We start from the raw sequence: 12,642 nt of genomic DNA, 5'->3' as shown, positions 1-12,642 counted from the left end.
CCACCAGATGAACTGTACCTCTGATCCCAATCACTGCTACTCAGCTTCCCTCCCCCATGTATCTCTCTGGTGTGAAATTTATTATTCTGCACCTGTTGGCAGTCTGTTCTTAATATTCAGGGGCATTTCACAGTGATATGCGTGTTGCTGGATGGCAGGAATTGCTCATCCTCAATTACTTCCATCTCCCCACAATGCCAGGAATAGTGTCTTGGTCATGGAAGTGACTCAATCGTGATTGCTAAATAGCCAATTTCATTTGTAATTTCCGAGACAGCTCCAGGAGGGGAGGCAAAGAAGACCCATGTAATTAATAGATGGACTCGACCAACGTTTTTGTTCCAACAATTAAGTATGGAGCAGAAAGTCTCAGTGCCCTGCAGAACCCCACCACAGGCTGTGGGTACATTCACATCCACCTGTGTGCAGGTATCTTGAACTGCCCCCAAACATTCCTTTCTGTCACTGAGCTACCAGCACTTTCAAATGCTTCTAAAACAAACAAGAGTTAAAGACTATCCTTTGGTAGAGCCCTGCCGCACTCCATAGCCCCAAATGCTTGCATGGAATCAGATCTGAGATGAATAAGACAATGACAAGCTTCAGACAACCGGCTCAGGAGCCCTGTGGAAAGCATCTCCAACATGTGGTCATTTGTCCTTTTGACTCAACACTGCTTCTGACAAGGAGCCAGCAACCCCTGACAGCCCATTCCACTTCAGTGTCCTGCCTGTTAGAATATTCTTCCTTGGGCTAAGCTAAACTAAAAACTATTTGTAAATGCCACCCATCGGTTCTAATTTTGCCCTCTGGAGCCACATAAAGTAACTCTTAAAGCCTCTTCCACACAACAATCTTTAATGGGCTGAAGACAATATTCTTCACAATTCATCCAAATAAAAACCTTATTGTATGATTCTGTAATGAACTGGAAATTGCGTTTTCCTGTCCAACTGGTTTAGGAGACTCCCCCCCGGCAGAGCCCCGAAGGTAATACACAACCACACTTTATTTAACGAAAGACAGAGAGCGCCCCTTGTTCCTTAGCCTGGTAACAGCCAAAGTCGTTCATCACCCACTTGGTCCTTTTTGAAATTCACTCTGCAGCAAGCACTTTTTAAAGTCATGCACGTAATGCATTTTAAAGAGCATTTTCTGCACAGATCCATTTGCTCGACCTCGGCACTAAGTGCAAGATGGAACAGTATTTTAGCGCAGTTCCCTGTTCTTCCTGGAGTCTGTGTTGAATGCACACCAAAACATATTTGTAGCTATACATGAGTGGGGATGGAAAATGCAGTGTTTTGTTAAATGTTCCTTTGCTGATTAAAATGCATCTTGCAAAGAAAGTGCATTGCTAATGCAGAAACTTGTCCAAAAATATGTATTATATAATTCATATTTTTTTTAATAATGCAGGCGATCTCTGTGTATCTATATTAGTGAGTCGGCTCTGGTCTGTCATCTCCTAATAGGCATAAAGCACTGCATCTAAAGAATGAAGGACTACCCATGCACATGAACACATCCTAACCTGCCTCACTGCTGACAGCTGGCATTAGCTGCCATTGAAAGGGCTTTTATTGCACCCAAATGTTTCTGATTTTTTTCCCTCAACATGCCCTGAAATCAGCTTGACCAATGTCTTTATATTTTGTACTCTGTCAGTGAAGCTATGCTAACTGAAAGAAAGTGGTAGGTCAACATGAACAGACCCTTTAGAAACATCCCCCATTAGTCGGGGCTGCAAGGTGGGGTATCAGGATTTGAAATATACAGCTCCAAATGCCCCTGGTCTAGTGTCACATAATAATACCCACATGATTAGAACCATGCTGGCATGAGTGATAATAAAACCCTCCAGAGTTTCTCTGCAGAGTGTTTGAGTGGGGCACAACTGGAATCTGGATGACTGTCCTTTTATGGCGTTTGCCAAATCAATGCCACTTTATTAGACCAATCAGCATTTTAATGCTACAAATTGACATCTAGAACAAGAGGTGCAATATAGATGCAGCCACGATCCAGAAATGAAAAACAACCATCAAAAGCAGTGGCTAGAATCTCACTAAAGTCTTAGCTCTGCCTCTGGCTGCTTTAATACAAGCCTGGCGTGGAGGGTGTGAGGGCAACCCCTCACATCCCATGGTACAGGTGAGTATTCAGTCCTGTAAAGGAGCACCAGGAGGGAATGCCTGGTGGACCAGCTCAAAAGGGAAGCAGAAGATGCTAAGAGGCAGAGCTTCCTCCTCCAGTTGTCCACATTGACTCAAGGAGAAAAAAGCCTAGCCCGTGACACATGTTTCAAGTGAAGCACCCTTGTTGACATATCATAGATTCCAGGAAGATGGTCTTGCTCTGAGATTTATCTCCTTTGGTCTTGTCATCATGGCAAAGGAGCACTCTGTATTTAACAGGAAGGACAAGGCTGAAGACACACATACTCCAAAAGAAGCAGTGACATTATAGATGGAACTCAAAGAATTCCCCACCACAGGAATGTCCTCCTGTCCCTGTGGAGCTCATTTGATTTTCCAGGGCTGGGAAAGTGGGACTAGCTTACTCCAACTCTTCAGCCTTCAGAGTTCAACACCATGATTGGTGGGCCTGGCTGCCCCCTTGCCCTAATGCTCTGATTGATCTGTTTTTCCCCCCTTTCATGTAGAATTCAAGCTGAATTAAACAATGATGGAGGGAGGTGATAAGAAGATATTCTTTAAAAAAAAATATTTTTTTAGTTTTTAAGTGGACACATTATTTTGTTTTTATGTGGTGGTGCTGAGGATCGAACCCAGTGCCTCACACATGCTAGGCAGGCGCTCTACCACTGAGCCACAACCCCAACCCTGGTGATTTATTAATATTCTGATTAATAGCATATCAACCCTCAATATCCTCTCCTTAATACAAGACTTTTGTTATTTGCTACTCTGCCTTTGGCACCTACAAGAGCTTGACATGTTCTGAGCACTCAATGAGTATTTGTTGAATGAATTCTAAGGGGTATCCAGTGAGGATTCTGATATCTGATAGCTCCCTGAAGAGGACCTTAGGGACAAAGAACTGGTTGTATAGACTGACCAAGAGTGCAGGAAAGCCTTCCCTCATTCAGTGATCCAGAACACCTTCCCTGGACAGCTCACCAGGGGCCAACCATGGGTTTACAGACTGCAGCAGTGGGTGGGTGGAGGGGGGGAAGCTTTCTTAAGGAAGATATTCATTTGTCCATGAAGTAACTAGCCATTTCAGACTGCACAGAGTGTACATTTTCTGGAAGCTTCTCTAATTATAGTCACTATAACAGATCTGCCAAAGGTGGTTTCATGATTAATGACTGCCTGAGGTTACCATCCTCAAACTATTAAGCCCTTGGAAAATGCCTGGGGCTGGATCATTAATACTCACGTATGGCCCCTCATTCCTGCCCCCCCAACCGCCCCGAAATTTGCACTTTTGCGGTCTGGTTTTTAGCTGCTCAAAGGTTATGCTCACTTCATTGAGAAGGTGGGGAGAGGGACTGACCTCAAGAAGAATCCAGACCCAGCTACCCAAGTACTCCAACCTGTGGCTAGCTCGCCTCTCGGTGGTTCAAGGATTGGTACTCATCAGGCCCCCCGCCCATTGCTTTGCCCAAATCCTTTCAAACAAGGTTCCCTCCTGCCACCTGCCGGCCCACCAGGGTCTGCGCCACCAGCTCCGCGCCACAGAGCAGCTCGCGGGGAGGCGGCCCCCACCTCTCTACTGCACATGCCCGGCAGAACTCCGGGCGCGCAACTTCGCAGATCCTCACCGCCCCATCTCTCCTCGCCTCAGTCTCCTCTTTCCTCTCCTAGGCGAGAGGACCAGCGGAGGCACCTCTCTCGGGTCTTAGACTGCGGTCTTAGACTTAGCGAGAGGAGCCTGGGAGGAGACGGACCTTTTCTTCCCCTTTCCCATTCTTTCTTTTGGCTTGGAGAGGCAAGCAGAGGCGCGGAGCTTTAGAAAGTTCTTAAGTGGTCAGGAAGGTAGGTGCTTCGGTTTTTCGCCTCACAACCGAGGTAGAAGTGGGACCTCCGGACCCAGCTTCTCACCTCGGAAGGTGCACTTTTTTCGGCTGCAGCAGCCAATGCGCATCGGAGCCGCTCTCTGCAGAGCCAGAGGGCGCGTTGGTTTCTCGGTGTGCGCCTAAGAGGATGGATCGGAGGTCCCGGGCTCAGCAGTGGCGCCGAGCTCGCCATAATTACAACGACCTGTGCCCGCCCATAGGCCGCCGGGCAGCCACCGCTCTCCTCTGGCTCTCCTGCTCCATCGCGCTCCTCCGCGCCCTTGCCACCTCCAACGCCCGCGCCCAGCAGCGCGCGGCCGCCCAGCAGCGCCGGAGCTTCCTTAACGCCCACCATCGCTCCAGCGCCCAGGTATACCCTGATTCCCCCGAATCGGAATCTGACCACGAGCACGAGGAGGCAGAGCTTGAGCTGTCTCTCCCCGAGTGCCTAGAGTACGAGGAAGAGTTCTACGAAACCGAGACCGAGACCGAGTCCGAAATCGAGTCTGAGACCGACTTCGAGACCGAGCCTGAGACCGCCCCCGCCTCTGAGCCCGAGACCGAGCCGGAAGACGAGCGCGGCCCCGCAGTGCCCAAGGGCTCCACCTTCAACCAATCTCTCACCCAGCGTCTGCAGGCTCTGAAGTTGCAAAGCTCCGACGCCTCCCCAAGTCTCGCGCAGCCCACCACTGAGGAGTCGGAGAGCCCCAGCGAGGGGGAGGAGCCCGAGCCTGAGGACAAGGATACGAGGGACCCCGAAGAGTCTGAAGAACCCAAGGAGAAGAAGCAGCAGCGCCGCTGCAAGCCAAGAAAGCCCACCCGCCGCGACAGGTCCCCGGAGTCCCCTTCCAGAAGGGGACCCATCCCCATCCGGCGTCACTAATGGAGGACGTCGTCCAGATTCTCCTTGTTTTCATGGATTCAGGTTAGTTGCACAAGGCTAAACTGGGGAGCCTGAGGGCAGTGTGGGCGCCGCGGGGAGGAAGGGAGAGAGAAGGAAAAGCCAGGTTAGGGGCAAGGTGGGAAGAGAGCAGGATTGTACCAGAACGGAGGGCCAGGGTGAGGAGACAAGTGCTCCCAGATCTTCGCAATGTGCTGGGGCCGCCCGGGTGGTCTAAGGCTTGTTTGACGGCGGGGAGCTCCTTGCGCCTCGCTGGAGACAACCTGAGGTCTCCGAGGGTGCCGAGCGGGTGACTGAATACTGAGCGCACCCCAGGTTTCAAGCTGCGCACCGAAAGGACAGTGGTAAGTAACTTGTTTTAAGCGTTTTTTTTCCCTTCTAGAAAAATTAGTGTCAAACAAGTTGGCTTTGGCGGGCGCCCGAAATGTGGTTCGGAGGTGCGCGCGCCAACTTTCCGGATTCAGGAGCTGCCGCGCAGTAGCGACACTGTTGCAATGTGAGAAAAGTAACCAGAATGGGATTGGGCGAAAACTCCGGAGACTGCCGGCTCCGGAGGGAAGTCGCAAGCGCTCACCGCGCCTAACAGGCTCGGAGCCTGGAACCCAGGTCCCAGGGCTGCCAATTTGGAGCCCTGGGACCTCGGCGCCTGTGTCCCCCCTTCTGCGGTGCACCAGTCTTGGACACCACCGCCTGCCTTCAAGCGCTAGCGGGACCGGAGGTCTTGGAAAAGAGCGTGCGCACCTGTCTGTGCGCCCCAGAGTCAATTTCTCAGCTGACCGCACCTTCCGGCGAGTACTGGTACTTGGAGGGCAGGCAGTGGAGATGCAGGGGTCTTTGGGGTGTTCCTGTGGGCTCCCAGGGTAGGTAGCGCCGGCTTTGTCACGTCGGGGTATCTCCAATCTTTTGGCTCAGCTGGAAGACGGCGGTGCTGGGCGCAGCTTGGCTGGAGAGGTCCTAGGCTCTTTGCGCATGGCCCTAGAAGCGGGAGAGAAGGGCTGAGATCCGCGAGGTGGTCGCGAGCGGGAAGGTAAAGCGAAATAAGAAACAGGCTGGAGTGGGGGGTCGCGTCTATCTTCAGGACATCGTACAATGCGTCCCCAAAGAGCGTGGCTCTAGCCAAGTTGGGGAAAGGTATTGGATCGGCACGCCAGTCCTTGGGCGTTGAGAGGGGCAGGGGCTGGCGGCTTCGGCAGCCTTTGGGGAGGAGAGGCGGCGCGCTCCGGCCATGCTCCGGCCATTTTTGGTCGGGTAGAGCTAAGTTTGGAATTTGTAACCTGGGGGAAATTACCCCGGTGATCGCCGCGGCAATCTGGCAACACACCTTGGTATGCCTTTCTCTCCTGTTGGGGTGCGTTTGTGGGTGGGGGGATTAATAAGTGACACGTATTTATAAAATTTCACCTGATTTGGAAACTGATTTTTTTTTTTTTTTTGGCGTGCGCGCGTGCGTCTGCTCTTGCACGGGTTTGAGTGATTCTAATAGGAATCATTTGCGGGGAAAATGAAGCGTTTTGATGGCTTGTGAAATGTAAGAAAAAGGATATTGCTAGAAGGAAAACTCTTTTTAAGTGGTCTTCCTTCCAGAACCTCTGCCCTGGGAAGGCATCGCAGCCCCAGAATTTGGTTATGCAGGGCTGACTAATGACGCCAGATCGGGAAGGCAGTTTGTTTGCAAGGATTTACTTTGGCAGTAATGTTGATATCAGAAGTCTGAGGGATTCTGAGTAGCCACAGAAGGGCCACGGTGCCCTGCTTTTGTCTTGAAAATATGAAATTGCCTAGGATAAATGGAACTCTCCCTAAGTTGAAATTTTTTATTTAATGTAAACAATGATGGTGATATTTCTGTGCTTTTCATCTGATAATGACTTAGTAGCCTGAGTTCGCCAAACAAAGGGCTCTAGTTAACAGGCAAGAGAAGCCAGGAGTTCTGTTCGGCTTTGCCTCCTTTCTAAGGTGGGAGCTATTTTCACAGTTTGGGTAGTCTAGGGTGACATCTTTCTCTGCAGAGGTAGTTTTTTCATTCGCTAAATTAGCATGTTGCCTATTTGTGGAATGAATTAGTTTTCAAAAGGTCTTTGGTGCCTAGCTCATGCTTTACATAAGTCTTGTTCTGATTTAAAAAGAAAGGGGGGAGGGTGGGCAGGGATGCTGGCTTCCTTAACTCTAAGCAATGCACCAGGTTCATACATGGGTGGCCGGTCCCCAATTTAGGATTGCATCTTTCAGACAATATTTTTCATAAGCTATCCAAGTCAAAGTAGAAGATCCATGAATTACTACCCAATTGTGAAAATCTGTTAACCACCGCAAACATCCCCCCCCTCAGTCCCCTCCCCCACCCTTCCTCTCTTCCACTGCCTTTTCAGGGTAAAAAATCCATTTTGGACCAAACAAAGCAACCAAGAAGTATACCAACCTGGGGTGTGGAAGCCCACACAACCCACTATAGGAAGAGGCTTTTGCTAAACACACACTCGAAGCCCACTTTTGGCATTAGGATTCCTTTTCCAGAGACATTTCTAGCAAGTTCTCCAAACATTCCCAACTCACTAGTCTCCCAGCTGGCCCTTTGTCTCACCCTGGTAAGGGCAGGTTAGCATTTGAATGGACCCTTCCACACAGGTAGGGTCTGCTGGGTGAGGACAGGCTCTCAAAAGAGAACTTCTAGTTGACCAGATGCCAAGTGCCGCCCCTAATATTTCTAATGGAGAGAGAGGGAAGGGGAACACGGACAGAATAAAGCTAGTTAAATATGATGGTACATCCCAACATTCAGGATTTTTTTCCTTTATTACATTAATCATTTGCTTAATGAAATTCTGCTTGAGGGGGGAAGGTGCTCTCGTAATTGAATCCGTTTGTGATGGAAATTTATGTAGCAATGTTCAAATGTGTTGTGTCAAAACCTGATAATGTAAGTTTACATCTAAAAGTTTGTAAACAAAACTATTAATCTATGTTTATCAGAATTGATAATTTTAAAGTTTGGCATTAAGTTCTAAGATGATGTTTTTTTTAATGCACTGGAGCTTTTTTCCCCTGGAACTGCTCACAGCTCTTCAGCTGTCAGCCTTCATTGTTAGCAGCTGTGAGAGAAGGGTTAACAAGGAAGAAAGCTGAAACTTGGTAAGAATGAATTAAAAAAAAAAACAACTGCATGAGTTTTTCTTAATTTATCTGTATTACTGCTGCTCTTCAATAAGAGGGAAGCTATTAAGAGGAAACTGAGCAGAAATCACGGTGCGGGGAAAGCATCTTAACAGGAAGGTGACCTATCACAAAAAACAAATCACTAAAATCAAATTAGCTTCCAGAGGCCAATGATGTCATATGCCAGCTCAAGTACTGCCCTCCTCTAAAATACTGCCCAGCAACGGGGAGGAGATGCTCAAATTACATCTTTAATCCCCATGTTCCAGAATGAGAGATGGAATTTCTTGTCCTGCTGTGGGGTTTTGACACTAATGACTCTATTTCCTAAATCTTGAATCCCCAAACCTAGGCAGTGGGATCTAAACAAAAAGCAAAAAGTGCTGGGCTAGCCCAGGTTGCTTTAGTCCTCGGCCTGTCCAGTGGCTTAGGTCATACCCAGCACCCCTCTGCCTCAGTTTCTTCTAAAATGAACTACTTGAATGAAATGTTCCTTTATCCCTTTCAGATCCAAATGTGTACAGGTTGATAGAAGCCTAGATTGTTCAATTTGATTCTGTCAGTGATTTTGGCACTAATGGAGCCCAGAATTTCAAAAGTTGATCAAACAGAAAGCACCAGCTGTAAAGAAATCTTTTTGGGGGGTGGGGGGTGGGGGGGAGTATTGCCTGATCTAATCAGTTTTGTCAAATCTGCTTTTCAACTAGTGGCAAAAATATTTTAAAGGAGCAGGGAAAAGAATGCAAAATTCTACTGTGTACAATACCTAAACTGAGAAAAAACTGGCCATCCTACTGAGCAGCCTTTGTGTGTGTGTGTGTGTGTGTGTGTGTGTGTGCGCGTGCGCGCATGTATACACGTGCACATGCCCCTTCTCTCCTAGATCTTAGTCTGGAAACAGGCTTTGCAATGCAGGCAGAAGAATGCAAGCACTGCGTAGGTGCCGTAGCAGGACAGGGACACCTGGAAAGGTGGCATGCTGCGGGAACACAAGTGTCTACAGCCTTGAAGATATTATTTGGTAATAGTTTTAAGTGTCCTGATTAGGCTTGACATGGAAAACGGCGTAAACACAACCTTTTCCCTCCCAGGTGTTTTCTCAACCACTTTTTTTCCAAGTTATCCCCTTACCATAAAATTTTAGTATCACAGATACACTATGTTCCTGTTTATGTACCGTGGGATCTGGCAATAGCTAAGCCTTTTTTTCTTTTTCTTTTTTTTTTTTTTTTTTGCGTGCACATTACACACACACACACACACACAAGCCAAATCTGGCTCTACTGCAAGTGCATGGGATAAACAAAGCAAACATCTCCCCCACTTACAAAATTTGATGAATTTTCCCCAGTATTTGTTTTCTTTAAAAAAAAAAAAAATCAAAGTTTTGTTTTCAGAAGCCCCCTGATGCACTGTGCTGGGCCAAGGGTAGTGCCCGTTAGTTCACATGGCAGGAAGGCCAGAGTAAAAGTCTAGTGACTTAGTTCCTTCAAGGCCAAGAGTCTGCACTGCAGAGCCACTGTCACCTGTTGACACTGCTCAGCCAGCAGAGGCAGGACACCCAAGAGGAGCTGGCGCCATGGCACCCTCCGTCTGCAGACTATTCTGGGTGAACTGAGGAGGCTGCCTTCCAGCTTCAAGTGTGGGCAAGGTCTGGGTGTTTATTCTATGGGCCTATTTTAGGGTGAGTGTGTTACAAATTAGCCAGGGACACAGCTATCAGAGAGGCCAGGGTAAACCCAGGCTGTGGACAGAGGGTAGGTAGTGGCAGTAATGTGGGGACACATTTGAAAAAGACAGGGAAAGGTTTGGGGGATCACAGAGAGAAAAAGGGGGAAGGATGTGGGCAGAATGAGTACACAGGAAGGAGCAGAATATTTAGAAATTGGGTAGGGGGCAAAGCCAGTACATTTTAAGGCTATAAAAAGTTATATGAAAGAATAAAGAGAGACTTGGGGAGATAAAGATTTGGGCACTCTCAAATATGGCAGGCTTCAAATACCTGGTGGCAAGGGGATCAGACAAGGTGCAGCCAGGCATAGATGGGTTCAACATTAGGAAGAACATTTTTAATAGCCAAAGACATTAGAAAGCCATTAATGAGGATTTCAGATTAGCCATCCTTAAGTTCTGTCTCCTTTCAATGTCGTAAGATCTCACCTGGATCGGGCACAGTTGTGCATGCTGCTAGGGAGGCTGAGGCAGGAGGATCACAAAGTCAAGGCAGGCCTCAGCAACTTAGCAAGGCCCTAAACAACTTAGGGAGACCCTGCCTGAAAAATAAAAAAGAGCTGGGATGTGCATCAGTGGTGAGCACCCCTGGGTTCAGTCTCTGAAGATTGCATAGATGCAGGGAAGTTTTCATAAAAGTATTTTAAATGTGACCAAACACAGACTTAAAATCTAGGAACCCTGTTTTATAATTCAAACCCTAAACCTTGGCTTTTGGGTCAGGAAGGGCTGGTTTTGAGGCCCCTACTCTCAAACTTGAAGGGTGTAAGGGGCACATGCCCACAAGGCTGACAACCAACAGTGACAAGCACACTCCCCCCACCTCCCTACCCTAGGAGAGTGCTGGTTTCCGAGTGTCCTGGCTTATGTTGCTGTCCCAATTAGATTCATTAGAAAAATCTGCTCTGGGTAATTGAGGTTGTATGAGAAGGTGAAATATACCATTCCCCTTAAATCCAAATAGCATTTGGTGCCCAGAAGCCCCCAGGGTGCCTGGAATTTCCACCACAGATTACAGAAACTTTAAATAGAGCTTCCACTAAAGCCAAATTTATCTTCCAGGATTCCTCCCACCCCCCATGCCCACCCCCTACCTCTGCCCTTCCTCCTTTTGGTTGCCTTCCTATGGTGCCAGTCATCTTTTCTGGAATGTCTATGTCTCCCCTCAAAACTCTGCTGCATCATCATCTGGTCTGGAGAAGCAATCCACAGCACAGTTCAGGTGACAAAAGAATATGTGTGGACCTACTGCACAGGCACAGGTGGTCAGGTGACAGTAGCATGCCCAACTGAGGCAGAATTTGATGGCCCTTCTGTGAAGAGGGCCGCTAAGTGAGGGGGTCTGAATTTATGGTGGGGGTTTTTCATCCAAGCAGATGAAGTGTTTGCATAAATACTGTTTTCACTACCTTTATCATCAGCTGTGCATCTGCCCCAACCCAGTATCTGGCCTCATCCATTGGAGGCATCTTTCCTTTATTTGGCATTTGCCTCAAACAGCCTGGTCACGCAGCCCCTTCTGCAGACAGCAAGCAGTATGCTGCTGCTGCTGCCTCCGCCGGCCAAGGCTGGCAGAGATGCTGGGAAGGCAAGGGATAGCAGCAGCAGCTTAATTGAACAGTAATTAATTGAACAGCTTCAAAGTCTTATTGCTACTCAGTTAGCACACAGAAAACCTTTGTCACTGGAAGACTGAGGAACTTAGTAGCTGCCTAAATTATCTTTCTGCCTCCTTTTTCTCATTTTAAAGAAGCCCAATGACAACTAATATGAGTGGGCTTCAGAGAAGGCTCTCTCCCCTTCCTGCCCTGTTCCTCTCAAGGGATCCTTTTCTACTTGGCATTCTCTTTCTTGACTATAGGAATGAACCAAGAAAGCTGAGAGCTACTTAAAACTTAGATGTGCCTTGTACTTTTGGCAATGAATAGGAAGCCCAAAATATAAGTATGAACACAATTAATTGTTAATTATAATGTATATCATCACACAGGCATGAACAAAGATTAAGTTTGGGAAGCCCAGGGTATTATAGAGGGCTAACAAGGTGGTAATGATGCCAGGACACACCTAGGAAGCCAGGCAGTGAGGAAACACCTTTTTCCATTTAGGGTTACTTATTACAAAAAGCCACTGATTTGCCACCCAAGCCTCCTGGACTGAAGATTTAACTGTCTTCAGAAATGCAGTTTAATGAGAACATGAGTACCATTTTCCATTTCTTTATAATTCATCAAATATAGACAATCTGCAGTTTCCAGAGACTGTCACCTGGACTTTGATAACAAACCAGTTCCTCCTCTAATCCACACACCATCTCATGCAGTCCTTCAATCTAGCGAGTTCCCCATTTGGACCAGGCCACAGCTCTTGTCCTTCATCCCTCCTCAGCCTTTTTTGGGCACTAGTCTTCTTGACTTACTCTTCCTTAGCTGCATGAACCCATTAGCAGCCTTTACTTCCTTATTCCTATTAATATATCTCAAAAAATTTATCTTTACCTGATGCAAATCCATTTGGAATTGGAAATATACATTTAAGTTCCTTTGGCTCTAAAAACAATGACCCCAGTAGGGTTGCCAGCAAGATCACCAATCCTAAGAAGAATCATCAGACAGACAACTGATCAAGGGGACCCCTAGTCAATCCACTTGCAGATCAGCCAGTTCTTACCATACCAGTTTCCTCAGGTCTCTTTAGCCAGGTCACCCAGCTGTCTTGACAGGTCCTCAAACATCTGCCCACACTTCTGGGGTCTCTCAAGCCCTACTATTGATATGCATTAAGATGCATTAAGTTTTTCAGCTCTCAGTCCCCACTTATCCAGGTAATTTGG

At 47.6% G+C, this 12,642-nt stretch overlaps 1 protein-coding gene across 1 annotated transcript; it reads left to right on the top strand.

Annotated features, from left to right (window-relative positions):
- Positions 1–3,806: 3,806 nt before the first annotated feature.
- LOC113199350 (neuroendocrine secretory protein 55) lies at positions 3,807–4,944 on the top strand. Its single transcript, XM_026412269.2, has one exon. The coding sequence runs from the start codon at positions 4,173–4,175 to the stop codon at positions 4,905–4,907; it is 735 nt and encodes a 244-aa protein (XP_026268054.1). The 5' UTR covers positions 3,807–4,172; the 3' UTR covers positions 4,908–4,944.
- Positions 4,945–12,642: the final 7,698 nt, after the last annotated feature.

This window comes from Urocitellus parryii, chromosome 6 (assembly GCF_045843805.1).
Source record: "Urocitellus parryii isolate mUroPar1 chromosome 6, mUroPar1.hap1, whole genome shotgun sequence".
Classification (NCBI taxonomy): Eukaryota; Metazoa; Chordata; class Mammalia; order Rodentia; family Sciuridae; genus Urocitellus; species Urocitellus parryii.
Note: the sequence above shows the minus strand (reverse complement) of the source record. Positions and strands in the feature narration are given on the sequence as shown.

What these genes read in the sequence shown, in the direction of transcription:
- LOC113199350 (XM_026412269.2), top strand. Translation starts at nt 4,173, where the DNA reads ATGGATCGGAGGTCCCGGGCTCAGCAGTGGCGCCGAGCTCGCCATAAT.